The following is a 27,747-nucleotide window of genomic DNA, read 5'->3' as shown; positions in this document are numbered from 1 at the left end:
TGAATATACTGATCATGGAAAAGGTGTCCTTTCCTTCCCCAAGCTGCATTCTGGTGTTCCTGACCTTCACCCTTCCAACTCCTCTGGAACTTGCTTGGATCTTAGGATGATCTCCCTACCTCCTAGCCTGTAATTTGTTTCCTATTGCTGCTATAACAAAGTACCACAAACCCAGAGACTGAAACGCTTATTATCTTAGGGTTCTTTAGTTCAGAAGTCTGAATTGGGTTTCACTGAGCTAAAATGAAGGTGGCAGCAGGGTTGTGTACCTTCCTGGAGGCTCTTGGGGGAGGACCCATTTCCCTGCCCTGCCAGCCTCCCTAGGCTGCCCACATTCCTTGGCTCCTGGACCTCTATGTCCATCACCAAAGACAGCGGCATCCAGCCAAGTCTCTCTGGCATCACATCACTCGGACAGACTCTTCTTTCTTCTGTTATAAGCCCCATTGGGATTACATTGGGCCCTGGACGATCCAGGATGCTCTCCCTATTTTAAAGACCATCTGAGGGTGGGACGTGGTGGCTCACGCCTGTAATCCCAGACTTTGTGAGGCCAAGATGGGTGGATCATGAGGTCAGGAGATCAAGACCATCCTGGCTAACACAGTGAAACCCCATCTCTATTAAAAATATAAAAAATTAGCTGGGCGTGGAGGCATGCACCTGTAGTCCCAGTTACTCAGCAGGCTGAGGAGAATCACTTGAACCTGGGAGGTAGAGGTTGCAGTGAGCTGAGATTGTGCCACTGCACTCTAGCCTGGGCAACAAAGCCAGACTCCATCTCAAAAAAAAAAAAGACCCATCTGATTAGCAACCTTGATTCTCCTTTGCCATGTTAGAATAACATACTCACTGGGATTGGGATGTGGGCATATTGGGGAACTATTTTCTCTACCAAATAACCTGCTCTCCCTTTCACAAGGTTTTCTTCTTTACTTATAAAGCCAAACTCATCTAGCCCCTATCATAGCTAAAATACAATTCTAGAGGAAACTTCCTTCTCAAACTATGATCTCATTTTGCCCTTCATCTTCTCAAAAATAGTCTGTGATGTATTCACTCAGTTTCTTCTTGTTTGTCCAGTGGAACTTATCTCAATAAACGGTCCTGACTATACTTAAGTTTTTGTTTAACTTGTGGACAGAGACTTATGGATAGGTGCAAAAAATAAATCCTCTTTTGCAACCCAGAACTCATTGTTTAGTATGAGTTTTGATACATATAAGAAGGGATATTATGATAAGAAAAAGAAAAAAAAAACAGTACTGATAGCTCCCCTTTGCCGGGTGAGTACTTGGCCGCTTCCCTGTTCAGCTCTTCTGTGTTCTTTGTCCTGTGGATCTCCTCCTCCCTGAAGCTGTCCCCTTCTTGGCTTTCTGGTATTCCTCTTACCTGTCTGCTCCTGAGTCTCCTTTTCTCCCTTCTCTTTTTCTTCTGTCCCTGGAAGTCTTAGTCAATTTGTTATCCACGCCAATCTCATCTTCTCCCACCATTTTAATTCTGAACCTGGTGCTGCAGATTCCCAGATCTTGCTCTGACCTCTTTTCTGAACCCTCAGTCTGAATTTCTTATTGCTTCCCTTGGGTATTTCCAAATGAAAAGACCCTTGGGTACATGTTATATACCCCATGCAGCGTGTTTAACCTGGTTCTTAGCCCCCACTTTCACATGAGCCCTCTTAAAGCCTCTCACCTTGGTAGTCCAGGCTAGAAATAACCATCATTTCTGGCTTCTTTATTCTCATTTCTTTTTCTTCCTAGTATCTGCCATAGCCCATATGTTCTAGGCCTATTTTCCAGGTGCCCTCAAAATGCCAGTGGGGGCAGGTGGCAGGGAAACAAGAAAGAATATTATGGGAGTATAGGAATAAACCAAATAAACTTTGTTTTTATCTTAACCTTTTTTTCTTTTTTTTTTTGAGAGGGAGTCTTACTCTGTCACCTAGGCTGGGGTGCAGTGGTGTGATGTCAGCTCACTGCAACCTCTGCCTCCTGGGTTCAAGCGATTCTCCTGTCAGCCTCCCGAGTAGCTGGGAATACAGGCGCGTGCCACCACACCTGGCTAATTTTTGTATTTTTCGTAGAGATGGGGTTTCACTCTGTTGGCCAGGTTGGTCTTGAACTCCTGACCTCATGATCCTCCCACCTCAGCCTCCCAAAGTGCTGGGATTACAGGCGTGATCCCCCATGCCTATCTTAACCTTTTATAGTCCGTTTTTGCTTTAAAATGTGCATATGTGCATTAGTATTAGTATATGTAATTGATTAGTAAGTAGTACATAGTTTGGGGGTACATGCTCCTAAATTTTCTGTTTACATGGTGAGACTATCAAAGTTGGGCAAGTATGGATTTTCCAGTTTGTTTTAGCCAGAGAACGCTTTTACTTACGTCATGATTGATTGATTGATTGGAGACAAAGTCTCACTTCTGTCACCCAGGTTGGAGTGCAGTGGTGTAGTCTCAGCTCGTTGCAGCCTTGATCTTCCAGCCTCAGGTGATCCTCCCACCTCAGCCTCCTGAGTAGCTGGGACTACAGGTGCATGCCACCATACCTGGCTAAATTTTTCTTTCTTTGTTTCTTTTTTTTTTTTTTTTTTTTTTTTTTTGTGGAGACAGCATTTTGCCATGTTACCCAGACTGGTCTCAACCTCCTGGGCTCAAGGGATCTGCCCACCTCAGCCTCCCACAGTACTGGGATTATAGGTGTAAGCCACTGTGCCTGGCCAGAACCCTTTAAGTGAAATCTTAATCAATTAAAAAATATAAATCAAAAACAGAGCCATTCTGTTTGGAAAGAAAGTAGGGCCTCAAGCCCATTTTGTTCACTGTAATGGAGTCTCCTGAGGCACTTTTTGGATGTACATTTTGAAAACCAGTGGTTTAGATAGTTGGTATAGTTCAGGTCTGATTAAATCTATGGTCATGTAAGTCTTCATGGACATCAGTAGAAAAAGGTCCCTAATATCCTCCCTCCACCGTATTCCTCCACACTGCTGCAGCATCCTTAATCACGGAAGCACAGATCACATCCTCTTCGTTTCTCCACACCTTCTTCCTTTCCTGGGCAGCCCTTTGCACACAGTAGGTGCCCAGTGAATATTTGTTGAATGAATGGCAAATGCATGCCAATACTTTGTTGGCAAAATTTACGTTTGGAAGAGCAGGCTCTGTTCTTCCTGGACATGGCCTGTTTAGAAGTTGTTTTTTCTTGGCATTCCAGTTGTGGTCCTCAACCCCTGGGGCTCTGTGTAGTCACGCATGGAGTCTATCGGCCCAGGGCGTCTTCTCTGAAGTAGCACTGCAGCATTTATGGCATTGGTTTTTGTCACAGTTGCAAAGTGGCCCTCTTTCAGGCCTCATTTCCTTGCTTAATGGATTTGCTAACCCTGCGTCTCCTAATGTCAGTATAACCAAGTTTTAAATTTGTTGATTAGGGAGAAACCCTTCTGTAGTGTTTCTGCCAGTCCTGTACATTTAAATCTAATTACACTTGCTTTGACATTATGTAAATACAGTGTTAAATCAACCTTTCCCTTTGCAGCCAGGCCAGAGTTTCAGATGCATGTTCTGTCCTGGCTGATGTTCTCTCCTGGAGAAGAAGCAACTAACTGAGGGATGAACAGTATCTGCTAGAGCTGAAGTCTTGGCAGTATATAAGGAGAAGTTTGCCTATTTTAGTAGGTCAGCTGCTGCTCATCCCTTTAGGTGTCCCCTAGACACACCTGGGTGGCCCAGCTGCCTGGCACATTTTAGCAGGTACTGTTGACCTTCTGGGCCAAGAAAGGGGCCGCTGGGCTCGTTGAGGGCTCTCTCACTTGGGCTACCTCAGTAGTCTCATGGCAGTGAGCTTAAGGGACAGGGCGTGGCTCTTTCTCAGAGCTAGAGCAGGCTTGTTTTTGGTACATTTGTTTCAGGCTGCTCCTGAGAAGGCCACGAACTATACTTGGGTTTTGCCCTACATTTACATAATCCCTGTTCAGAATAGTTTGGGACATGGTATTGTCATTTGGCTTTTTGTAAGACAGGCATTTTCTGTGTTTGGTTTTATATATCTTTTTGTTGCTCTGTGCCCGTCTCTTTCCTTTGGTTTTCACTGTAAGGCTAACTTGTGCTGTGTCTCAAGTGGAGACATGACCAATTTAATTTTTTCTGGTTTGCCCAGGTTGCAGATGAATACATGTTTTCCCTGGAGGAGAATAAGAAGTCCAAGGGCCGCCGTCAGCCTTTAAGCAAGCTCCCCCGCCATCACCCACTTGTGTTGCAGGAGTGTGTCAGTGATGAGGGTAAGTGTTGTTTTTTCTTCATCAGGAGGAAAGCAGCTCACCACATTAGACTTGACAGGACAGGACATCAGAAGGCCAAGCTGAGGGATAAGAGTGGGCCTGCGGCTTAGCTGCTCTCCCAGATATTCCATAAGGAGGACAGGATTCCTTGTATCGAATTGACCAAATTTCATTGTAAGTTTTAGTATCTTGGAGTGTACCCTTACTAGGGGATAATTGCAGGCAGGTTTTCTCCTTTTTTTTTCCTTGGAGGTACAAGGCTGATTTTTCAGGATAGAAAATTCTGTCAGTGATGCAAAGCCCTGTGCTAGATATGTGGCTGCAGAGCTAACTAAGATCATGTTTGTGCCCTCAAGACACTCACAGGGTAGTGAGGAAACTGCACAGGTAAACAGATCACCAGAAAGAAGAGGTGTTAGTCTGGGCAGAAGAATAGCAAGCATAGCCATGGAGAAGAGAAGCAGGAGGCTGTCGTCAGAGGAACTATAGTCAGCTCACCATGGCTGGAGCTGGAGGGCAAGGCCAGGGAGTGCAGTGATAGGTGGGGTAGGAGGAGGGAAGCAAGATTCTGGACAGTGTTATCATTGGAGGCCAGAGTGAGGACCTTGTCTTACTGGCATTCAGGAGCCAGTGACATGTTTTAAGCAGAGGAATGTCATAGTCATTTAGATGCTTTTAGAAAAGATCACTCCTAGTGCTGGCTTCTTGAGGATGGCTTTGAGAGGACCAGATGGGCTTCTGTAATGGTCTGTCTACAATATGAAGGTCTGAAGTGGATGGTGGTGGTAGGGAGTGTATTTGGAAGATAAAATCAGCTGGATTTGGTGACTGGCTGTGGAGCTATGAGGATGGTAGTTGAGGACGATGAGTTGAGTGTGTCCCCGGTTTATAGCTTTGGTTGGGGAAACCTGTGGATGTAGACTTATGAGTTGGCACTGGGGTGACATTTGATACCATTGTTGGAAAAATGAGGCCACTCTTGGGGAGGGGACCTATTGGGGTGAACAGAGGCTGGGGCTAGGTGGACACAGGAGGGAGGGTAGCCTGTGAAGGAGGCAGAGAACTGGGGTAAGCAGAACATGTGTAAGGAGAACCAGGCAATGTAGCACTGAAGCTCAGGATGCATTGACATCAGTGAAGAGTGGTCTCCTTTGCTTCCTGGAGCCCAGAGATCCAGGAAGATCAGCATTGCAGAGCCTCAGCTCCGGCTGTGTTTGTAACTGGGCCCTGGTACCCTCAGGGAGAGCAGAATCAATTGTACTTGTTACTCTTGATTAATGTCAGGCTCTGTCCTACCCGGTCCTCTCCTTCCTGATCTGATGTCAGTGCCCCATCTCTGCTGTTTTTTTTTTTTTTAAGTTGAAAGATCATGATAAACTGGATGGGGAACATCCCTTCTGCCCTCCAGTCTGAAGTGTAGCAGGACCCTGACAAAGGTCCTAGGAAGCCCTCTGTGTTCTTATTCCACCCAGACAGGAGCTTCAGGTTCTCTGGGTAGCACCAGCCTATCTCCGGATTGGTTTACAGCAAGGTAGACTTTGGGAAACTGTAAAAGTTACCAAGAAGAAAACAAAATTACCCTTCAAAGATGACCATTATGAATATATTAACGTATTATCTATCCTCCTGACTTTTCTAGTCATATATTAGAATATGTCCATGTATATCTTTTTAAAATAATGAAATAATGCAATTGAGATAATAATATACAACCTCTCCTACTTTTTTTTTTTTGAGATGAAGCCTCACTCACTCTTGCCCAGGCTGGAGTGCAGCTGGCTGATCTTGGCTGACTGCAGCCTCCACCTCCTGGGTTCAATGATTCTCCTGCTTCAGCCTCCCAAGTAGCTGGGATTACAGGTGTATGCTACCATGCCCAGCCAATGTTTGTATCCTTAAGTAGAGATGGGGGTTTCACCATGTTGGCCAGGCTGGTCTTGAACTCCTGACTTCAAGTGATTCACTGCTTCAGCCTCCCAGAGTGCTGGGATTACACACATGAGCCACCACGCCCGGCCCCACAATATCCTTTCATCTTCAGTCCATGCCCATCTTTCCCTGCTTGTCCCAAGAATGTGTTTTATAGTTATTTCCTTTGAACTCTAATATAAATCAAGCTAAGGTTACATACTGTATTGGGAAGTTGTTTCTTTAATGTTTATGCCACCCCCTACTTTAAAATAAATTTCAATTCAAGCATAACAATTCAGTGACATGTACACATTTGAACTATACAGCTCAATGAAGTATTACATATGTAAACTGTATAATACTGCTTCCTGAAATTTTCACTTAATGTAGTGAACATTTCCCTCATCATTCAGTATTCACAAATATAATGATTTGGGGCCACTTTTGGCTTTGTAAATGGAACAGATGTCAGTGTGTTAATTTTTTAGTTGTGAGTGTGAGCCTATCTGTTTCTGTTTCTTCCATTCTATCTTGGTCACTCCTGTTTGGCCAGGATAAATTAAAAAATCTGTGCTTGGGTTCTAGGCATTGTGGTTCCTGATTGCAGCTGAACAATGGGGCACACAGGGGTTGGTTTTAATTGTCTGCGTTGGTGTCCTTAGGCTACGCTGAGGCAGTGCACAATGGCAGCTGCCAGATGCCTTTAGATTTAACATGACTTTGAGGGCAGGGTAGAAAACTATCTGCACTGAGCTGGTGTTGCCAGAAATGAAGAAACAGGAACCTAATGCAGGTACAGAGCAGAGCTCTCCTTGGCTGCTTTGAACAGATTTCAGGGTGTCTAGGAAAGCATTTCTGACTGGGAAGATGCGAGATCACTGGAGGGTCATAGCCAGGGATTGATGATGCCACTCATAGCGAGATGCAGTGATCCCTTGGAATGCCCCCTGTGATGGGGCTGGCACAGAGCCAGTCTCCTATCAGGGGCCGCATAGTTGGGCCTTGCGTGATCATACTTGGCAAAGAAGGGCATAGCAACTGTAGCTTCTCATACCTCCCCGGCATGGTGGAGCATCTGGAGAAATATTTTGGACATCTACCAAAGACTGTCCTCATTTACTCATAACCTTCAGAATTCTGGCGTTTCCTTTTACTTCCCTGTTTCTGTTTCCTTGTTTCTGCTGGGAGCTTGTAGACTGTGCCCCTGTCTCACTGATTGAGGAAGAACTGGGAAATGTGCACCTTTATCACTTACATAAGTTTTGTGAGCAAACTTTTTTTCTTTTCCACTCAGCTGTATATCCCTTTCTTGTAGGAAGATGCACCCAGAGGGGATTTTTCTTTCCCGGGCCTTGGTGAAGTCCAATAAGTTGTATGCTCTGCTGTCTAGCATACCTAGGAGGTACAGTCCGTCATGACCAGGGATATATGAAGGGCCAGGAAGTAAATATTTTAGGCCGTATAGTCCTCCTTGGTTTCTGTGGTTGTCATTTTTTAAATTTTTAAGCTCCAATGCTGAAAATGTAAAAACAAAGCTGGGTGCAGTGGCACATGCCTGTTATCTGAGCTACTTGGGAGGCTTTGGCGGGAGGATCACTTGAACCCAGGAGTTTGAGGCTGTGGTGGGCTATGATCGCACTGTAAATAACCACTGTACTCCAGCCTGGGCAGCATAGTGAGACTCCATCCCTAAAAGTAAAAACAATTCTTTTTTTTTTTTTTTTTTGAGACAGAATTTCACTCTGTCGCCAGGCTGGAGTGCAATGGCATGATCTCGGCTCACTGCAATGGCACAATCTCGGCTCACTGCAACCTCCGCTTCCCAGGTTCAAGCGATTCTCCTGCCTCAGCCTCCCTAGTAGCTGGGATTACAGGTGCATGCCACCGTGCCCAGTTAATTTTTTGTATTTTTAGTAGAAACGAGGTTTCAACATCTTGGCCAGGCTGGTCTCAAACTCCTGACCTTGTGATCCACCAGCCTCAGCCTCCCAAAGTGCTGGTATTACAGTTGTGAGCCACCGCACCCGGCAAGTAAAAACAATTCTTAACTTCCCGAGTGGGCTGGATTCAGCCTGCAGGATGTTGTTTGCCAGCGTCAGGACATTACGTCTTATGGCTGGGAAGAGGATTCATTTTGGGCATGCAGCTCTGCTTTCTTCTAAGGCAGAGCTAGGAAGGGTTAGGGAACCTTGTCCAGAATAGGTACCCCTGATCTTTCCAGAGGTAGCTGGGAAGTCCTGGCTAAGGACCATATTACAACTTTTAAGCCTTGCCCATTCCGTTATTTTCTTTCCTTGTTTAGTTGCACTAAAGGGAAAACTCTAAAAGGTAAAGGACTTAACATGCTGACATTTTGGAGGCAGCAAATAAGACAGTTTCTGGCAAGATGCTGGTTCATTCTGCTGTCCTTGGGCAGAGGGGTTGAATGTGGCAGCTGTTAAGGGAGAGCAGGGCAAGCTGAGCTCGTGGGGCAGGAGGAAGAATGTAGGCCATGAGTCAGTCTGGCCAGAGAATGGGGTACTGGCAGGACTTCCAACACATTGTCCAGATATTGAAGGAGTCTATTGACAATTGCTTCCACCCTTTCCCTTTATCATCCTTAGGAATCCAGGAGTCACCCTCGGTCAAAACCTAGGACCAGAAGTCCTAGTTGAACTCATCTGCTCTCCTGGCAGAGTGACAGGTGTGCAGGGTTGGTGCTGACTCACATTTCTGTTTCCTCTTCTAGAGACATCTGAACAGCTGACCCCTGAGGAAGAGGCTGAGGAGACAGAGGCCTGGGCTAAACCTCTGAGCCAACTGTGGCAGAACCGACCTCCAAACTTTGAGGCCGAGAAGGAATTCAATGAGACCATGGCCCAGCAGGCCCCTCACTGCGCTGTCTGTATGATCTTCCAGACTTACCATCAGGTAACTCAGCTCCATGCACTCTGTTTACCCAGGACCAGCAATCAGAGGGAAGCTAGATTTGTTAGTATTTAGCTTGTCACTGGTTGTCCTGGGAAAGGCCTCCTCCTCCCCCAGCATTCTCTGCCCCATCTGTGTATTGGTCAGTCTTCTCCAGGCAGATAACCCAGCATTGTGGGTTTCAATTGAGAATGCTTTGGAGACAAGCTGAGGGTGGGCTTAGGCTTCCCTTTGCACATGCACTCATCACAGACATCATTGTTTGCATAGCAATCTGCATTTTTGTTAGTCTAGCCCATGACTATTCCTGCCAAGTGGTTTGCAGTCCTGGCCAATGTGGAGAACTGTAATTTCTTTTTTTTTTTTTGAGAACTGTAATTTCTTTACCACAGCCTGAACTTCAGATGAAAAGCTAGATCCTCTAATGTTGTCTTTCCTTTCTCATTGCCACAATGGGTGTTGCCAGTAGCAGAAGGAACTTGGGTAGAGGCAAGGGCCTGATATGTGAGGGGCTGGGAAGCGAGGTTGCTGAGTTCAGCTGTGTGCCTCCTACTCTGGGGCTTCTGTGGCTTCGTTGATGGATCTCTTTGGGTCCAGCTGTAGGATGCCAGGAAGGCATTCACAGCAGCAGGTGCCAGGAGACCAGCTCAGTCCCAGCTGGGACCTGCACAGGGTGGCAGGGGTAGATAAGTGGTCCTTACCTGTTCTGGTGGTTAAAGTGGCCTGGCTGCTGCTGAGACTGGCAGGGCCCCAGATTCATGCTTGCTAAAAATGGAACCTCAGACCAATACACTTTGGATTAGGAACTCACTAAACCTTTCCATTGACAAAAAGCAAAACCAAAGCCTTTGCCTGTGAGAGGAGTGAATGGCTGGGTTCTTACTATCAACAGGTCTACTAAGTAGGAGTTTCACAAATGACATAGGCTCTGGGGTTGACATGTTTCTGGGTCTCATCCTTAGAATGGCGGTGAAGGTGCCATCCAGCAGCAGAGCCGAGCCAGCAGATACTTGCAATCAGTATAGTTTGCCAAGGGAAGTATGTGGATATAAGTTCTTCCTGGAGGGACCCTGAGCCAGGAATCACAGGTGGGGCTCCAGCCATGTAACAGTGCTGCAGCTCAGCACTGCTGCTGACCTGCTGACAGGCATCACCAGAGGCAGTCAGTGCTGGCCCATTAAGAGCATCTGCTCTGGGTGCTCTCCCCAGGAGGGGTCACCATACGGTGTAGCATGTAAGGGAGCCCACAGTAGCAGCCTACCTGCTAACATCTCAGTGCGTTTTTGTTTTGTTTTGTTTGAGATGGAGTCTTAGTTTGTTACCCAGGCTAGAGTGCAGTGATGTGATGTTGACTCATTACAACCTCTGCGTCCCACGTTCAAGCAATTCTCCTGCCTTAGCCTCCTGAGTAGCTGGGATCACAGGCATGCACCACCATGCCCAGCTAATTTTTGTATTTTTAGTAGAGATGGGGTTTCATCATGTTGGCCAGGCTGGTCTCAAACTCCTGACCTCAGGTGATCCATCTGCCTCAGTGTCCCAAAGTGCTGGGATTACAGGCATGGCCTCAGCACTGCAATCCTACCTTGCCTGGCCTCTCAGTGCATTTTATTACCACTTGCTTTGGGAAGATTGAAATCCCAGTTGCCTCTTACCTTGCTCCCTTTTCTCAGTTGTCCCCTAGGGGCCTTTGTTTGATGCTGCTGTGAGAAATTGAATTTGAGTCATTAGAGGTAACTTCAATTAGCAGCTCTGGGATAATGGCTGTGCACCCGGGAGCTATAGCCATAGTCAGATCGGTAAGAGAGCCAGCTTTCTGCTGATAGAGCAGGTGGAAGGCTAAGAGCATAGGTGTGTGCTCACTGAGGTGTACACTTGTTCTTTCCCCTTAGGTTGAGTTTGGAGGCTTTAGTCAGAACTGTGGAAATGCTCCAGATTTGGCCCCCCAGAAGCAGAGGACCAAGCCATTGATTCCAGAAATGTGCTTCACTTCGACTGGCTGCAGCACGGACATCAACCTTTCTACTCCTTACCTTGAGGAGGATGGTACCAGCATACTAGTTTCCTGCAAGAAGTGCAGCGTCCGGGTCCATGCCAGTGAGTGCTGCTCACCTTTCTCTGTGTCCTGTCCCAGGAGTATGGACCTGCTCACTGCAAGTCCTTGCCACGTACTGGCCTCCCAGTCCCTAAAAGGTTATTGCCGTGTTATTGGGGAGTTTTTTTGCTGGTTGATTTTTTTACTGTGTCTTCAGGGGTCCATACTTGCAGTAGTTATCTCTGTGCTATCCTCTTGGTTGCAGATAGCAGAAAGGGATTAGTCACTGCTACTTACTAGGTTTTTGTATTAGTGAATCTATAGTTTTTGACTTTTTGAGACTTTGAGCCATACTGTACACCTGAGTCCTGGGAACTCAGACTAAAGAAAACTCAGGGTTTTCTGTGAAATTTGGTTGTAGCTTTGGGAGGTGGTATATGGAAAGGAATTGCAGATCCACCTTTTGACTCTGACCATTGGGTTTAATTTGCTCATCTTGGTGTCCCTGTTAGGTTGCTATGGGGTTCCCCCTGCAAAGGCTTCTGAAGACTGGATGTGTTCTCGGTGTTCAGCCAATGCCTTAGAGGAGGTGAGTGATCCTGCACTGTTACTGTCTTCACTGCGAGTCTTGGCACATATTCAGGGCCAGACGATTTCATGTTGGACTTAGTATTCCCAGCAATCTGCATAGGGCCTGGTGCACAGTGATGTCAGAGAGCAAGTACTGTGAGAGTGAATCCTATGACAGTGAGAGTGGCTGCCCACTTAACGGAGTCTGGGCGCTGTGTTTGCTCCATTGTGTAAGACCAATGAGTGGTCTTCCTGTGGAGGAACAATAACTCCCTTACAACAATTTAGCCATTTTGAGTTGAAGCCTCAGAAAGGGGCTCAGATGATTAATTGTGCAGCCTTCTCTTCATTGTACCCCCTGGAACCTGGCTGTACCTAGCCCACGTCAGAGCCCTGTCGTGCCTCTAGTTCAAGCAAAGTATTTTTTGTGACTCTGCTGAGTTGTTATTAGTAGTAACAGTGAAGAGGATTGTGTGAAGTCACGCGAATACTTGGTACACTTTAGCCCTGAGCCGTCTCTCTTCCAACAGGGCGTCCTGGTGCAGGGGCTGCCTGGTTGAAGCCCCAGATGCTATTATGCTGCTTTTTTATGTTGAGGAGTTGCCCAGAGCAGGTCCAGAGGAGAGCAGATTGAATGTTAATGACTTGGTGTTAACCACTTTTTCTTCCCTCTCTCTTCTTGGCAGGACTGCTGTTTATGCTCATTACGAGGAGGGGCCCTGCAGAGAGCAAATGATGACAGGTAAGTTTCCTGAGCTGTGGCTTGGAATGCACAGGCTGAGTTCTGAAGCATGCAGTGCCTTTGTGAGGGTACTAGCTGTTCTTCTGAATGACTGATGAGGATTTAGGAAGCACATCGTGTGGAGCTGGAATAGCATCTCCAAGACTCATTTTAAAAATGGAATGCTAAGGGAGCCAAGCAGCCCCAGACTTTCCAACTCCAGCTGCTCCTCTGCAGCAGAGATGTCAGTGACATCCTCCTTTGAAGGAGCTAAGAATGGACTCATGAGAATACGAAGGCCGTGAAGATGATACACAGGGACTGTGTGGGCTGGAGTGAGGACATTCACCTTGTCACACCTGGGGCTGGTGTGCAGAGGTAGCCACAGGCTAGCAAGCACTTCTCCACACGGCAGACTCCCTGGCTCAGACCTGCTGTTTGGAATGAGGCGAGTGTGCTCAAGGAGGACACTGAGGAGAGCTCAGACAGGACCGCCCGCTATGGAACTGAATCTACTGAAGTTTCTGGGCTTCTCAGCTGTTGGGCAGCTCATTTTCATGGAGTGAATTTTTGTGCTTAGACATGTGTTTGCTCATTCTGAGGTGGAAACGTAAGCTCAGTGAGGTTTCTGACCTGAAAGAGCCGGCTGTCTAGGGCATGGTGTATGCAGGTCAGTGCTGAGTATTCTGCTTCCAAGTAGAATCCTGTGGAAACTTGCAGCATACGTTCAGTCCAGCACCTGCCCCCAGGAGTCCCCGTCATGCTGTCCCTGATAGATGGCTACTCTGCTTGCTGCTTCTGCTCCTTTAAAGGCACTTGCTGCCATTATTTGAGGTCACTGTGTTCCTCACAATCTCAGGATAGTGCTGGGAACATTATTTCTTATTTGGAGTGGAAGTGGCTCGGCTTGAACCTCTTGCCTTTACCTGTGAATGCCTGTTCTGCCCTTCAGGGCCACACAGAACAAGTCTGTTCCTACTCTAAAAAGACAGCCCCACCAGTACTGCAGATAGCTTCCATGAATCCCAGTACTGTCTGTTGTAGGTTTTCATACAGCCTGGTTTTAAGAGTTTTCACCATTTTAGTTCTTCGCTTGGTGTATGCTGGTTTCCCAAAATGTCTAAAACTTACTATAATTCTTAAGGATGTCTGCTGAATAGACCTCTCAGACTAAGTGGGGCTTGGGTCAGACTTTAAGAGTGAGTCAGCTATGGAAAAAGGGAACAGAAGGGAAAGGTCATTTCAGTCTAGGGGAGAGGTTTGGGCAGAGGCCAAGAGAGAGTTGTGATTATTGGCAGATTGGGGCACAGCCAGGGATATTTTCAGGAAGCACTCAGGTCCTGTGGTAAAAGAGGTCTACATAGAGCTCTCCAATTTATTCTCATCCCCTGAAACCTGCTACACACCATTAGCCTGCGGCTCTGCTCATTTTTCAACAGATAGTGAGTGAGTGGTGTAAGAAGTATGATCCTGTGCTAACCTAGGGCAGTGGGCAGTGGCAAGTGGCAGCAGCAGCAGTTGGGGTGGCACTGCTTGCACATACTCAGAGGAGAGACAGTTCCGGTTCTCACCTTCCCGGGTCCCAGGCACGTGCTGGTGGAAGTCAGTGGTCACCCAGGTGAGGGAGGAAGCACTGTCAGCAGGCTCACATGAGAAGAGATGGCCACAGAACCTTGGGCCCAGAGGTAACTGAGGTAGCCTTTGCCTTTTGGCAGGTGGGTCCACGTTTCATGTGCTGTGGCAATTCTGGAAGCAAGGTTTGTCAACATTGCAGAAAGAAGTCCAGTGGATGTGAGCAAAATCCCCCTGCCCCGCTTCAAACTGGTAAGGGCTTGTAGACACTACATAATTTCCTGACTTACGAGGCTCTGGGTAGAAGAGAACAGTGACCCCTGTACCCCTTGGTTTTGGTTAGAGTTTGTGATTCTCACTCTGTGGTTAAAGTCCTTAGTGGAGACTGGACGTGGTGGCTCATGCCTGTAATCCCAGCACTTTGCGGGGCTGAGGCGGGAGGACCATGATGTCAGGAGATCGAGACCAGCCTGGGCAACTTGGTGAAACTAAAATATAAAATTGCCTCTATTAAAAATATAAAATTAGCCGGGGGTGGTGGCACACACCTGTAATCCCAGCCCCTCAGGAGGCTGAGGCAGGAGAATTACTTGAACCTGGAAGGTGGAGGTTGTAGTGAGCCGAGACTGTGCCAGACCTGGATTAGAGCAGGCTGTTGTGTCCTTGTATTTTGGGAAGGGGCTAGTTCTTACTTGCTTGACTTTGCATTTGGGAGGGGAACAATAGAGGAAGCTGTAGTGTCAGTTCATGCAATCACTGGTTTTCTTCCCCTGTGCTACAGAAATGTATCTTCTGTAAGAAGCGGAGGAAAAGAACTGCTGGCTGCTGTGTGCAGTGTTCTCATGGCCGCTGCCCAACTGCTTTCCATGTGAGCTGTGCCCAGGCTGCGGGTGTGATGATGCAGCCTGACGACTGGCCTTTTGTGGTCTTCATTACCTGCTTTCGGCACAGGATTCCTAATTTGGAGGTAAGAGAGGGTGCCATGCTGCAATCCTCTTGAGTTTTCGTGATCATTTTCTCTGCCTGTTTTCCATTTATTGTGTCAGCAACTGTTTCCTCAAGCATTCTGCATTATGGAGAGTGCTAATAAGTTAAGGGATTGTGAGACGGCCCCTGTCCATCTCCACTCCCTGCCTTGTACTCCATAATACAGTGGCACCAAACTGCTTGTAGTTGATTCCTTTTGATTATCTCTTTATTTGTCTGCCTCTCCAACAGGATAAACTCCTCGAGGGTCCATATCTTATTAATGTGGGCATCCCTATTACGTACGGGCCATGCAGAACCTCTGAAAATGTTGAGAGCTCCCAAGAGTTAACCATGAATTGCCAGACAGTAGAGATTTCTGCAGTTCTCTGAATGGTAAAGCTTAGAGAAAAAGAGACATGTAATGTTAGAGGAGCTGTGAAGGGGTTTGGATTGAAGGTGGCATTTGGAATGGGTTTTGAACAATAAAAAGGAATTGTGTGCAGAGGCCATTCAAAGCTTCAGAAACAGAATGAGCAAGTTGCAGAAGAATGACCACGAAAAACTGGTTATGGGAGTGTGACGGGGATGATGCTTAAGAGGTGGACAGTGCCGGAGGATGAAAGCCCTGCACTGCCCCTCTCAGGAATCTGACCTTTCTTCATTGGATGAGGAGAACTTGTAATATTTTGATTCTGAATTATAGTTTGTGATAATCACTTGGGTGGTTGTTTGAAGAGAGGATTCAAAGAATAAGAATTTGAGGCAGAAAAACCAGTTAGACTAGGAGAGAGTGAGGTCTGAAATGGAAACACATAGGCAGGGCTTTGGGGTTGCATTTAACTTTGAGATCCCACAACAGGTAGAATTGATAGGGTCTGTTGACCCTCCTGGGTTGAGAAGCGGAGAGGAAGAGGAAAGGGGAAGTAGATATTGAGGATGACTCAGGTTACTCCCTTGAGAGATGGGAAGGGTGCTAATATGATGATGTTAGTCCCTGCCATCAGGAACTGAGTTGAAGCAGTGTTGTTCTGCAAGGGAGAGAAGGAGGGATGAGAAAGAGAAAAGTAAATGCTGAGGTCGCTGGAGCATTCTGGAGAGTAAGTGAGGGTAAAGGTTTGGCTATTAGCATTTAACAGCATCGTTAAATCTAGTTCCCATTAGAAACTGGGCTCTGGAGATTCCCAGCGGAAGGAGCAGGTAGCAGAGCATGAAGCAGTAAAGCAGCTGAGAAAATGGAGCAAGCCAGTGGGAGGAAGGAGGGTCACACGTGATAGAGAAGGCAGGGCTGGTGTGGTGGTCGCTAAGTACTACAAACTGGAGTGTCCCCGTGAGGTAGTTAGGTCAGAAGCCAGACCATAGTTGGGGAAGGCTCTGCCGTCAGTGAGTTACAGTCTAATTGAAGAGATGATCATATAGGTTTGACAACAATGTGGTAAATGCATATTCAAAGGAAGAACATGATACATGGCCAGCCCAGAAGGATGAACTTTTCACTCTGCCATTTGGGATTGTGGAAAAGTCCTGGTTGGCTGACTGCATTCTTTTTCATGAAGATGTTGAACATGACTGGTGGTCAGAGGTATGCTTAGGACCTTAGGAAGATGGGAACATATTCTGTGTGAGAATGAGACTCCGGAGTGTCTCAAGGGCCCTGCCATGGCCATCCCTGGTACCCTTACCATGCCCTTCTTATTCTAAACTTGCCCTTGATGCAAGTAAAAACGTGAGGTAGTACTGAGACACAGCTATGATAGGGAAATAGGAGTTTTGTCATACACAGAATAATGATTCTGTGATAATTAGTATTGCACATGCTTAAGTTGGCATCTGTAGACTGTTCGTGCTATGAGGAAATGGGGGGGGGACTGTTGAGTCAATATTTCTTTCACCGATTTGTTCTTCAAATATTTATTGAGCATCTACTATGTGCCAGGCAGTTTTAGGTGCCAGGGCTATACCACTGAACAAGACAAAAAAGTCCTTGCCCTTCTGGTGTATACAGTACAGTTGAAAGATACATAGGAAGCAAGTAAATACACAGTATAGCAGATGGTGAGAAGTGCAAGGATAAAAATTAATCCAGATAAGGGGAATGGAAGATTAAGTAGTAAGGAATGATGCCAATAAGTTGACATTGGAATGGAGGTCAGTGTGCAAGTAACTGGGGAATGGCATCTCAGGTAGAAGAACCAGCAGTGCAGAAGCCCTGGGCGGCAGCTCGTGTGGCACACTTGTTCACGGAACAGCAAGGGGGCCCAGCATGGCTGGGGCAGAGTGCCTGGGCAGGCTAGCAGGAGTGCTTGGACATGAGGCTGTCACATGCTTTGTGATCCTGTTTGCATCAAGGGGAAGTTCAAGATGAGAAGGGAAAAATGGCAATGGCAGGGCCCTTGGAATGGGGAGCAGTTTGTTGTGTGTAGCTGGAGACATCTGTGAAACCTGAGTTTTTGTGCCCTAGCCCTGAGGGTAACGCTGGTGCTAAGATGTGGTGCAGCTTTGCCTGGGGGCCCAGGCCACGGGGCACCTATTGAGTCTCTCCTTTCATACTTTAATGTTTATGTATATCTGAGCTGCCTACGTGAGTAGGTGCTATTTGGTCAGTTCCTAGCAAGATCAGAGAAGTCCTTGTTGTTCAGAGAGTTTTGGGTAAGATACGGTATAAGGGCCAGTTGTAGACTAGCTAAATTTATAGGAGGAGCTAAATTTATGGAGGAAAATGTACTGGTGTCTTCAGTGTTCTGGCTGGGATGGTGGGTATCTGGAAAGGCTTGGTTTAGCTCCCATCTCTTCTCTCCTTTTTACTTTTACTTTCCCATGCTTATCTTTCCCTGATAAGAAAGAACTAATTGATCTTGGTCTCCATATGCCAGGCCTGCCAACTCCATGTGTGAGTAACTGAAGCCTCTGTTTTTTTTCAGCGTGCCAAGGGGGCCTTGCAAAGCATCACTGCAGGTCAGAAAGTCATTAGCAAGCATAAGAACGGGCGCTTCTACCAGTGTGAGGTGGTCAGGCTCACCACCGAGACCTTCTATGAAGTCAACTTTGATGATGGCTCCTTCAGCGACAATCTTTATCCTGAGGACATAGTGGTAATATCTGCAAGGAGCTTCTTGAGCATTTTGAAATGGGGGGTGTTTCTAATGTCTGGCAGACTGTGTGTATGCCTGCTCTTCTTAGCCAGGTCATGGTCCCATCACCTAGTCCTCAAACAGAAAGAAGCATTTGTACCAGTCTTTCCTTGCAAAAAAAACTGTGTGGTGCAAGGATATGCTGTTTTCCCTAGAAGTTCCCGGGAATCATAATTTTCTGTAATTCCTTGAAACCTGCATCTGTTGCAGTCTGAATTATCCTTGAGGGCATTCTAGTGCAATTGTAGAGCCCAGGCTTTGGAATCAAATATGCCAATACCAGCTTCATTGCTTAGTAGCTTTGTGATTTTAAGAGAATTATCCAACTCGTTTTTCTATCAGGCCCTCTTAGTAGATATATAGAATCTGCTTTTGTCTCTTCACAGTGGAGGGCTTTAGGGCTAAGTAGAAACTGCCTGGAGATACCCCTAGCCTGCTTATGTTGTTAACACCTGAGACACAGTGGCCCCACATGGATCCAATCCTAGGTCTGGCTTGGTATTGAGGACCTAGTTCGGGTTTTCCCTACTCCCACCTTGCCTTTTCACTTGGTAGACTAAGCACCAAAGTCGAGAGGAATGAAACCATTTTTTCATTTAACAAATCAGGTATTGACCCATGTTTATACCACATTAGCCATCTAGTTGCTAAAAGGACATTCCTTAGTTATAAGGTAGACTTATAGTAAAGGCGACATTAGTAGTACTCATAGCAGTAGCATAGCTATGATTTATTTATTTTTGAGACGGTCTCACCCCGACGCCCAGGCTGGACTGCAGTGGCACAGTCTCAGCTCACTGCAGCCTCAATTTCCTGGATTCAGGTGATCATATCACCTCAGCTTCCCTGGTAGCTGGGATTACAGGCATGCACCACCACACCCTGCTAATTCTTAAGTTTTTTTGTAGAGACGGGCCTTTGCCATGTTGCCTAGGCTGGTCTCGAATTCTTGGACTCAAGCAATCTGCCCACGTTGGCCTCCCAAAGTGTTAGGATTACAGGCATGAGCCACTATGCTCCGCCTTATTGTTTTGAGAGACCAGGTCTCACTGTCACTCAGGCTGAGTGCAGTGGCTGTATCATAGTTCACTGCAATCTCAAATTCCTGAACTCAAGTGATCCTCCTGCCTCAGCTTCCTACATAGCTAGGACTACAGGCACATGCAGCCATGCCTGGCTAATTTTAAAATTTTTTGTAGTTACAAGGGTCTTGCTTTGTTGCTCTCAGGCTGGTTTTGAACTCCCAGCTTGAAGCGATCCTCACACCTTGGCCTCCCAAACCACTGGGATTACAGGAGTTTGAGCCACCACATGTGGCCCCTGCTGTAATTTATTAAGCTGGTACAGTATGCCAGGCACTATGCTAAGTGCTTATTTCAGATATCTCTCTATCTTCTCATACTCACTCTGAGAAGTATGTGGTATTATCTCTAACTTACAGTGGTCTCATGATTCCGTTTTCTAAAAGTTAGAGTATCCCAAAGAGCTTGTGTTTCTGTGGGTTATATCTAAAAATATTTAGTCTTATTAGAAATTAAAACAGGTTGATTTAAAATAATGCATTTTTTTTTTAGATTAAAAAGTAACTTTTCAGGCTGGGTGTGGTGGCTCACACCTGTAATCCTAGCACCTTGGGAGGCTTGGGGTGGGTGGATTGCCTGAGCTCAGGAGTTTGAGAGCAGCTTGGGGAAGACTGTGAAACCCCGTCTCAAACAAAACAAAACAAAAAACCAAAAAAGGTAACTTTTCTAAAACAAAAACAATTAGAAGAATGTCATTTCTGCAATTTTACAAATCTCTTTAATGTCACTTCTTGATTCAATCTATTGTGATACACTGTTTAGGTTAAAGTATAGAAAGGAAATTCATCCTTGCACAGATATGTAATTGGAAAAAGGAGAAGTTTTTTGTTTGTTTCTGTTTTTTGAGATAGAGTTTCACTCCCATCACCCAGGTTGGAGTGCAATGCAATGATCTCAGCTGACTGCAACCTCTGCATACCAGGCTCAAGTGATTCTGCTGCCTCAGCCTCCCAAGTAGCTGGGGACTATAGGCACTTGTCACCATGCCCAGCTAACTTTTATGATTTTTTTTTTTGAGACAGAGTTTCACTTTTGTTGCCCAGGCTGGAGTGAAATGGTAGGATCTCAGCTCACTGCAACCTCCTCCTCCTAGGTTCAAGCAATTCTCCTGCCTCAGCCTCCTGAGTAGCTGGGATTAAAGGCATGCACCACCACGCCTGACTAATTTTGTATTTTTAGTAGAGACAGGGTTTCTACATATTGGTCAGGCTGGTCTCAAACTCGCGACCTCAAGTGATCCACCTGCCTTGGCCTCCCAAAGTGCTAGGATTATAGGCGAGAGCCATCTTGCACATCCTCAGCTAACTTTTTAATTAAATGAGATTTAATTTTAGATGCGGTTTTGCAGTGTTGCCCAGGTTGGTCTCAGAACTCCTGAGTTCAAGCAGTCCACCTACCTCGGCCTCCCAAAGTGCTGGGATTACATCTGTTGAGCTACCACATCCAGCCAAGAGAAGTATTTTAATAGTCTTTCAGGCAATTGTGTTTATTGTTCTCTCATATCCACCAAAACTCAATGGAAGTAACAGCTGTTTTTGTTTGTTTGTTTTTAAAGAGATGATGTCTTGCTTTGTTGCCCAGGCACTTCCCGAGTAGCTGGGACTACTGGCATGACTGGCTATTTGTAGAAACAGGGTCTTGCCATCTTGCCCAGGGTGGTCTCAAACCCCTGGGCTCAAGCGATTCTCTTGCCTCAGCCTCCCAAATTGCTGGGATTACAGGTGTGAGCCACCGCTCCTGGCAGGTTCTTAAAAGTTAGTTTCAGCGTGGCATCTGAAAGGTCAGTGAACTTTTCATACTGTTACACTAAAGCCCATTGGTCTCTTCTGAATGGATCTTTCACCCATGCATCTTTTTATAACATCTACGTTGGTCATTGAGAAAATATTGGTGCACTGGCCTATGGATAGCCTAGAAATGTTGTTAAATATTATTAAATACTTCTAAAATTACATTTGTTAGTATCACTTATAATCATCAAAAAACTTGCTGCTTCTCTGAAATGCTAATATTTGCTTGAAAGCCTGAATTTTGTTATTGGCAACAGATAACGACTCGTGTTTTCCTTGACATGACGGCGTTCACGTCATCATTTTCAAGAATATGTCTGCCAGATACCTAAGTCTGAATAACCATAGTTTGTCAGTCATTTTTTTTCTTTTTAAAATTTTTATTTCGTAGATTTTTTTTTTAAAGATAGGGTCTCACTTTGTTGCCCCACACCACTGTTGGAGTGCACTGGTGTAGTCATGGCTCACTGCAGCCTCATCCTCCTGCGCTCAAGCAATCCTCAGCCTTCCAAGTAGCTGGGACTACAGGTGCGTGCCCCCATACCTGGCTAATTTTTGATGTTTTGTAGAGATGGAGTCTCCCCTATGTTGCCCAGGCTGGTCTAGAACTCCTGGGCTAAAGCGATCCTCCTACCTCTGTCTCCCAAAGTGATGGGATTATAGGCATGAGTCACCGTGCCCAGCCCAGTCATATTTTTCAAATAAAACTGTAATTCTGTGAACAAAGCAACCAGTGTAGTTCACAACTCTAACAACACAGATATATTTCTTTGAGACAACCAAAAGTGTCTTATGAGGACTTAACACATGTACTCGATTAAAATTTAACAAAATTAATAATTTTTACTGCTTCATCAAGGGATATTGTTATATGCAACCGAGTTTTTACTCTTTTCTCCTAAATTATGAGTGTACAGTGGTGAAAAATGCAATAACAACTATAGTAGAGCTTGGGGTCAGTGCCTTCATTTGTGCGCAGGTGCCAGCAGTTGTGCCTATCCTAGGTTTGACACTCACTATAAATGACAACACAGTGACAAAGGTTAATAGTTTAATATTATAAAAATAACTGGCCAGGCACAGTGGCTCACACCTATAATATCAGCACTTTGGGAGGCCAAGGCAGGCGGATCCACGAGGTCAAGGAGGTTGAGACCATCCTGGCTAACATGGTGAAACCCTGTCTCTACTAAAAATACAAAAAATTAGGCATGGTGGCACACGCCTGTAATCCCAGCTACTTGGGAGGCTGAGTCAGAAGAATTGCTTGAATCCAGGAGGCGAAGGCTCAATTAGCCTGGCTAATTTTGTATTTTTAGTAGAGATAGGGTTTCTCCATGTTGGTCAGGCTGGTCTTGAACACCCAACCTCAGGTGATCCGCCCACCTGGAGCTTCCAAAGTGCTGGGATTACAGGTGTGAGCCAAGATCAGGCGACTGCATTCCAGCTTGGGCAACAGATTGAGACTCTGTCTCCAAAAAAAAAAAAAAAAAAAAATTCTTATAGTTGAGTACAGTTCTAGCATTTCTTCATGGCAGAGCCCTGGAGAACCCTCAGAGGAACAGTTGAGGGAATGTAAGAAGGACTCTTGATTCTGGCACTTAACTCCTATGTTTACTAGGTTTATTATAGCTGGATTTTTTTTTTTTTTTTTGAGACAAATCTAACTCTGTTGCCCAAGCTGGAGTGCAGTGGTATGATCTCGGCTCACTGCAGCCTCCACCTCCTGGGTTCAAGTGATTTTTCTGCCTCAGCCTCCTGAGTAGCTGGGACTACAGGCACGTGTCACCATGCTCAGCGATTTTTTTTCATTTTTTGTTTTTTAGTAGAGATGGGGTTTCACTATGTTGGCCAGGCTGATCTTAAACTCCTGACCTCGTGATCTGCCCTCCCCTTGGCCTCCCAAAGTGCTGGGATTACAGGTGTGAGCGACCATGCCCGGCCTGGATTGTTTTCTTTTTTTGTCACCTAGAAGCAGGAATGGGCAGAGAAGGAGGGAGACTTTGACTTAGCAAGGTCTTTAACTATTAATTTTTCAACCCGGAGAGAGCTGCCTTGCTCTCTAAAACAGTTACTTTGTCTTGGTTCACTCTTCCCTGAGTAGAGGACAGTTACCTTTGTGTGCAGGTGGACCTTCCTTTCACCTTCCTTCCTTCCTGTTTCCTCAGAGCCAGGACTGTCTCCAGTTGGGTCCTCCTGCTGAAGGGGAAGTGGTCCAAGTGAGATGGACAGACGGCCAAGTCTATGGAGCCAAGTTTGTGGCCTCCCACCCTATCCAAATGTACCAGGTATCCAAAGATTCTATCTTCCTAGGGAGTGGGGGATGTTTGATTAATTCTGTGCTTCCTCTTGAGCCAGAGGTGAGAGTCTTTGCTCTTGGGAGAACGAATATGTTGGCAACCCTTTCAGAGCTAGGGGTCTGCCCTGTGTCCATTCTGCCAAATGCGAAGTAAGGTAGTCCTTATTTTAGTGCTCTAACTCCTTCTTTGACTGTAGGAGACTGCCATTGTGCATGGTGGACCAGGGAAAGAGTCAGGGATATCCTAGCCAGAAGGCCTTTGTTTCCTTGGTAGGTGGAATTTGAGGATGGCTCACAGCTTGTGGTTAAGAGAGATGATGTGTACACGCTGGATGAAGAGCTTCCCAAGAGAGTCAAGTCTAGACTGGTGAGTATTTTCTGTGTGTCCCCAGTTCCTGTCTCGGAGGGAGGGAACAAGATAAGGATGCATCCTTTTGTATTTTTCTTGGAGTAGCTGACCACAAAGTGATTTTTTGGCTTGCTATTCTTCTATAGTCAGTAGCCTCAGACATGCGCTTCAATGAGATTTTCACAGAGAAAGAGGTTAAGCAAGAAAAGAAACGGCAACGAGTTATCAACTCAAGATACCGGGAAGATTATATTGAGCCTGCACTATACCGGGCCATCATGGAGTAGGTGCTTCCAGGGTCTAAGAGATTCCCAGCCATCAAGGCAAGAGCACTCTGGGTTCCACAGCACAGCAGACACGGAACTCTGAAGTCTCTGAAAGTGAAGTTGTAAAAAGAAAAGGAATGAAATAACCGACCCGTCATCTTCTCACCCACCCTCATTGCATTCCGCTGTAGTGAAAGGACGAGCTGTTTCTGGGCATGTGGCAGCAGTCGCTCATCTCCCAGCTGAGGGGCTGTGCACTGGAATGCTGTGGCTGCACTGGCCCCAGTCCATAGAGGGGTCAACTGTGCTGGCTGGACTGGCTGCCCTGTTCCTGGTCTAGGACTTAGCTTTGTAACTATCACCTGCACCGACTAGGCTGAGGTGCTGGTACTTGCCCCAACCCCCACTTTTGTATTTATGTATGTATGTGTGTGTGTGTGTGTGTGTGTGTGTGTGTGTATGTATGTATGTATGTATGTTTGGTCTGGACCAGCTTCTGCCAGCCCCTGGCCTTTACTTTCTTCCTTGCCTATGCAGGGCAAACAAAATGTGAAATTCTGCCCTCAGCTGAGCTGAGTAAGGGCTCCTGGGGGTTGGCTGGAGATGGGTGTGGCATCTGTCCAGCCTCGAACAGCCTCAAGACAGTGCTGGCAAAGCTGCAGTATTGAGATGCTAAGGAGTTGATGCCACCTCTTTGTCTTCCCCTGAAGGAGAACATGGGGATAATAAGGGTGTGTGCCCACAACACTCTAGGTGCAGAGCCCCTGTGGCACAGTATTAGAGGGTGTGAGTGGGATTACCCTGAAGTGGGGATTTTAATGATGGAAGCAGGCAGAGCCTGGTGGGTGATTCTGTCAACAGAAAATTGCAATCATGCAGGGGCTGGGAGGGTTAGGATGAAAACCTGGGGCCACTGGAGGCCCACTGTGGGTGGGAGGGAGCTGATTTTGGGGTGGGGGTGGGACAAGAGGGCAATACTGAAGGGGTTAAACAGGTTTTTGCTCTTCATGCATTTGTTTGCCTGGGCCCAGGATTGGAGGGCTTCACACCAATACCCTGTGTATACAAGAATCAAGATTTATAATACTTCCCCTTTTTTTGTTACGTATGAACACTATAAACCAAATTATTTTGAAAACTGGTGCATCACCTTGTTCTTAGCAATAAAATGTGTTGAGCAGAGGATTGGCTGGCTGCCCCAAGGAGCCCAGGTGGCTCAATTCAGGCTGGGGGTATCTCCAGACTTGGGTTTTGGAGCAGGGCTGTGAATTATAAGACACATCAGTAAGGCAGTCCCTATTAAGTTCCAGAGTGGGTCCTTTCCTTGTCAAGCTCTGTATTAGGCCAAGTATGGTGGGTCATGGGGAACAGGGGCACTTCTGGCTCTGAGTACCTCTTTGTTGTGCTTCCTCTGCCTTAGAGTTGGGCAGGATGAGGTAACAGAAAGCACCAGACCAATGAGTTTTCTAAACAGAGTAGCTCACCGCTGCCCCATTTGAGGTATCTTCATTGAGCTGGCCTAAGTTCACGCCAGCATCTGTGTTCTATACAAATTGTGGGACCAGTGTGAAGGATGGGGTGCATTTTATTTAGCTGCTTGAGAAGCAAGGGACTCAACCTCCAGTGGGATCCTAAGATTGCTCTCCAAGCTGTGTAGTTGGTGAGAAACTTCCCTGGAAGAAGACCCAGTCCCCTTTGCCTGGTGGGTCCCTGAGTTCAAAGTGTACAAGGATGGGAGCCATAGAGCAGGGAGGGGCAATGAAGAGGTGCAGGACCTGGGTTCCCTGGAACTGCTCCAGCTGGCTCTTGGACAGCCAGGCACTTCCTGTGGCATGGCCCTGTCCAGGTGCGGGAGAGGCTTGGGTCAGCTCAGCTATTCTGGATGCTTATGTCCCTGGGGGTTGTGAGGTGTTTGCTACTTGGAATCTCATTGTAGAGAAAGGGAGGTCCAGGAGGTGATGCTTTTCTATGTCAGCTCCCTCCTGGGGCCCAGAGAGGGAAGCTGACTTTTTTTTTTTTTGCCCACACTTCACTGGGATTCCCAGGGGATGTAGCAGGGGAGGGTGGGCAGAACCAGGCCTTAAGAAGATTGGTGAGAGAGCACAATCCACTAATCCATACGCCTTTGGAAGAGGAACACTTCACTGGCCTTTTTACACAGGGTCCCTGCCTCTTGACCTCACTGCTTCCAAGGGTTGGTGCCGGGTTTAATCTCAGCAGAGTTCTTAATCAACAGCTGACTAGTTTTCCAGTAACTGCACTTTTTATTAATAACTCTTAGGAAGCCGAAACTCAGTTGATCCAAATCATGCAGACCGGCCTGTTCTCTCCCTTACTGGCTGCCTATGCAGTCAGGCCGATCTTAGAGAACTGGCCCCAGCCAAAGGCCGTACTTCCCGGCCTGCCAGCCCCTTCCTGCCTTAGGCAGCTCTTCCCAGAAGCCTTTTTGTTAGGGCAAACTTTCTTCCCTTAGTAAGATAGGGCTTTTGGATCCAAGGTTGTAGTTTAGAGACCTCCACCCAGACTTTGTTGAGGAATTAAGTTTGAAATTCTGCTCCATGGGGATAAAGCCAGGGCTCTGCCGCAGGAATGAAAAAGTGGGGTGGGAAGGGTGCGAAGTGTATGTGGGGCTTGGAGGCCCTGTGCCGTGCCCGGACTAAAAATGTTCTGTTAGTCTCTGAAGTTAACGCTCACCTTCGTGCCCCTTACCCACCAGGGTCCCCGGAGGTCCGAAGCTCTCGGCCTCAGTGAGCGGACTGGCTGCGCTCATGACCTGGAGGGCGAAAATAAGGCGTCCCTCGGCGTGAAGTGGCCGTGACCACCCTAGCACTTTCCCTTCCCCCGCGCGGGCAACGAAACAGGCTCTCCAGGGGACTGTGCGTCCCTCTGGGTCGTGAAGCCGGGGGAGTAGGGTTCCTCTAGACTACCCGACGTGCCTGGGAAAGCCATACGCGCCGAGCCTCACGCCCCACACTTGCCCCAGCAGTGGTTCCGCTGTAGGCGGGATGGGCGGGCCGGCAAATCCGCGGCTCCTGCGCTATTGGGCCGCTCGGGGCAACGCAGCTTCGCATTGGTCAAGCCCTTGCTCCGCCCGGCTTGCGCGCGCCCATTGGTCGCAGGCGCCCGACCGGGTCGCAGCCGCGCGCTCCGCCCGCCGCTGCGTCCCCACTATGGCGGCGCCCATGCAGCCCATCGCGTCGTGGGCGCCCGCCGGGGTCCCCCGCGGCTGTCGCCGCTCCCTGCGCCGCCGCCTCCGCCTTCCCGCCCCGCGTCGGGCCGGGCGCCACCTACGCCCTGTCTCCCTCTCTGCTGTGGTAAGGGCCTGCCCAGTACGCTTTGGGGCGCGACGGCTGACTGCGAATAACGGTCCCCGCGCCGCCCCGCCCTTCCCCCGCCGGCCGCGGTTCCCGGGCTGGGCGGGGCGCGGAGCCCGCGCGTTAGTGCCCGGGAAGGAGGGGTCGGGATACGGCCCAGTAGTCCTTCGGGCTGGGGACCCAGTACCTGGATGACGTCGCCTGGGAGGGGGCTGCGGATCCTGGGGGGGAGCCTGGGGGAAAGCCTGGCCGGACGCAGGCCAAGCGGTCTGAGGTCGTCTCCGTGCGAGACCCCGCAGCACTGCGCACCTTGGCGCAGAGCACGGACACGGTCATTCGGGCCCTGCTGGGGGAAGAGGAAAGACAAGTCCAGGGAGCGCCTGAGCGGGAATCGGCAGCGTATGGGTAGCAGTTGTCATTGCCTACTCAGTACTGTAGCAGGGGCCAGAACCCGGGTCAGTTTGATTGGCCAAGTACGCCTCTCTTGCTTCCTTTCCTTCTGGCACTTTCCCCCGTTGTCTCGGTGCTTTTGCTTGCAAGAGAAAATATCT

At 47.4% G+C, this 27,747-nt stretch overlaps 1 protein-coding gene and 1 non-coding gene across 3 annotated transcripts in view; both read left to right on the top strand.

The window, feature by feature from the left end:
• KDM4A (lysine demethylase 4A) overlaps window positions 1-25,065 on the top strand; it is a 39,474-nt gene extending 14,409 nt beyond the window's left edge. The window contains exons 7-17 of one of the 2 annotated variants that reach the window (XM_017541690.2): window positions 4,163-4,283; window positions 8,923-9,104; window positions 10,994-11,294; window positions 11,649-11,725; window positions 12,393-12,448; window positions 14,143-14,251; window positions 14,781-14,966; window positions 17,887-18,057; window positions 23,137-23,256; window positions 23,542-23,634; window positions 23,763-25,065. In XM_017541690.2, the coding sequence (XP_017397179.1) occupies window positions 4,163-4,283; window positions 8,923-9,104; window positions 10,994-11,294; window positions 11,649-11,725; window positions 12,393-12,448; window positions 14,143-14,251; window positions 14,781-14,966; window positions 17,887-18,057; window positions 23,137-23,256; window positions 23,542-23,634; window positions 23,763-23,903 (1,557 nt within the window). In that variant the 3' untranslated portion in view covers window positions 23,904-25,065. The remainder of the gene's footprint in view (window positions 1-4,162; window positions 4,284-8,922; window positions 9,105-10,993; window positions 11,295-11,648; window positions 11,726-12,392; window positions 12,449-14,142; window positions 14,252-14,780; window positions 14,967-17,886; window positions 18,058-23,136; window positions 23,257-23,541; window positions 23,635-23,762) is intronic. The other variant, XM_017541691.2, reaches the window with a different exon arrangement.
• Window positions 1,109-1,236, top strand: LOC119473171. Its single transcript, XR_005202375.1, has one exon. It is a non-coding gene; the product is annotated as a small nucleolar RNA SNORA40 (small nucleolar RNA).
• Window positions 25,066-27,747: the final 2,682 nt, after the last annotated feature.

The sequence above is a fragment of the Cebus imitator genome, unplaced genomic scaffold, assembly GCF_001604975.1.
Source record: "Cebus imitator isolate Cc_AM_T3 unplaced genomic scaffold, Cebus_imitator-1.0 Scaffold136, whole genome shotgun sequence".
In the NCBI taxonomy this organism is placed as follows: Eukaryota; Metazoa; Chordata; class Mammalia; order Primates; family Cebidae; genus Cebus; species Cebus imitator.
Note: the sequence above shows the minus strand (reverse complement) of the source record. Positions and strands in the feature narration are given on the sequence as shown.